The 1,336-nt window shown below is 36.6% G+C and overlaps 1 protein-coding gene and 1 long non-coding RNA gene across 2 annotated transcripts in view; one reads left to right on the top strand and one right to left on the bottom strand.

Annotated features, from left to right (window-relative positions):
- Positions 1–840, bottom strand: part of LOC119593671 (exosome complex exonuclease RRP44-like) — a gene marked incomplete at its 3' end in the record, with an annotated part of 2,971 nt that extends 2,131 nt beyond the window's left edge. The window contains 1 exon segment of the mRNA XM_037942629.1: positions 700–840. Coding sequence (XP_037798557.1) covers positions 700–765 — 66 coding nt within the window.
- Positions 841–1,018: 178 nt separating this feature from the next.
- LOC119593672 overlaps positions 1,019–1,336 on the top strand; it is a 4,403-nt gene continuing 4,085 nt past the window's right edge. Inside the window, exon 1 of the long non-coding RNA XR_005230551.1 lies at positions 1,019–1,105. This is a non-coding gene — a long non-coding RNA (uncharacterized LOC119593672). The remainder of the gene's footprint in view (positions 1,106–1,336) is intronic.

Here is a 1,336-nt window from a genome sequence, read left to right as displayed (position 1 = left end):
GCATAGGAAATAGTTGGGACAAAAATTGTAACACTTTCATTAATTCATCTATTACATGTACTGTCAATAATATGTCTGATTGTCATGCAATAAAACTACATTTTCTATCACTATTAATGGACTTCATTATAATGACTATCATGTGGCTTGGTATAGCACATGTACTAGCCACTGCAAAGGGTTAATATCATAGTAGAAGTTAATTTCCTTATTTTTCAAAATAATACAATATATACAATAATGTCAGCTGGATTCCAATAACTAACACTACTCTGTCTGGGCACTCCTGGCAGACATTATGAAGTATCTCCTGAAACTATATTCATTACTATTGGCATTGTTCTGCTGTTGTTGTTTTTTCCAAACATTACATTTATTGACTACAAATGTTTTCACTTGAACTTGGTTGCATCATGTAGCTTCATGCCAATTGCTGTCCCCTGTGACTGCAGTAATTAGACACATCACATTTAATTCATATGTGTTCACATGACCGCTAGACCATGCTGCCAACGATACATGTAACGATGACCAATTTTTGCTAAAATAATTACTAAATCCAACTCCACATAAACTGAAAACATACACGAGTGACATGATTACAACCCCTCTACACCACAATGTCAAACCTTCGAAATGCAGCTAAACATCCAAAAAACTATAGCACAGACGAAAACCCACAACCGTTATAGACCATACCTTGATAATATTTCCTCTCTTGGTCTTTTTATAAAAGACTCTCTGCTTCCTCTCGACGATGCCCATCTCACGTGCTCGAAGGAAGGACCGCCATGCACTGTTTACATCAGCCAGGATGGCCAACCCACCACCACCTCATATCATTGTGATCTTGGGATGAAATAAAATACATCTACCAATACACATAATCATATAGGTCCATTTTCTATTCTATAAAAGATATAACTGCATAAGTATGGAAATGCTTTCACTGGGATTTATAAATGTTATTGTTATTTATGAAGCAGGTTACATAGATGCCCCGGTCTGTTTGCCGGCCTGTGCACCTGGACCCTCGCCGGAGCAGACAGTGAAAAACATAATACGAAATCCTTCAAAACCACATTTTTCATCTGTGTTTAAACATGTAATGGCCAGGAGTTTGTTGCGATGGAAGCGTACTTTATTGGTCACTCCATCCTTGATCTGTAGATTTCTGTCGAAGTATGCAATGACCGTGTGATGAGGCTCGATTTACAAATTTCTCGTAGGGCTTGTATGCAAATGTGACCAAGAATATTATTAGTAAAACTTTGTATTTGTCCTTCAGTTTAAACTAGATATTCATGTAAAATAGTCCATATTTTATGAATTAGTT

This window comes from Penaeus monodon, chromosome 32, assembly GCF_015228065.2.
Source record: "Penaeus monodon isolate SGIC_2016 chromosome 32, NSTDA_Pmon_1, whole genome shotgun sequence".
NCBI lineage: Eukaryota > Metazoa > Arthropoda > Malacostraca > Decapoda > Penaeidae > Penaeus > Penaeus monodon.
This window is presented reverse-complemented; position numbering and strand designations above follow the sequence as displayed.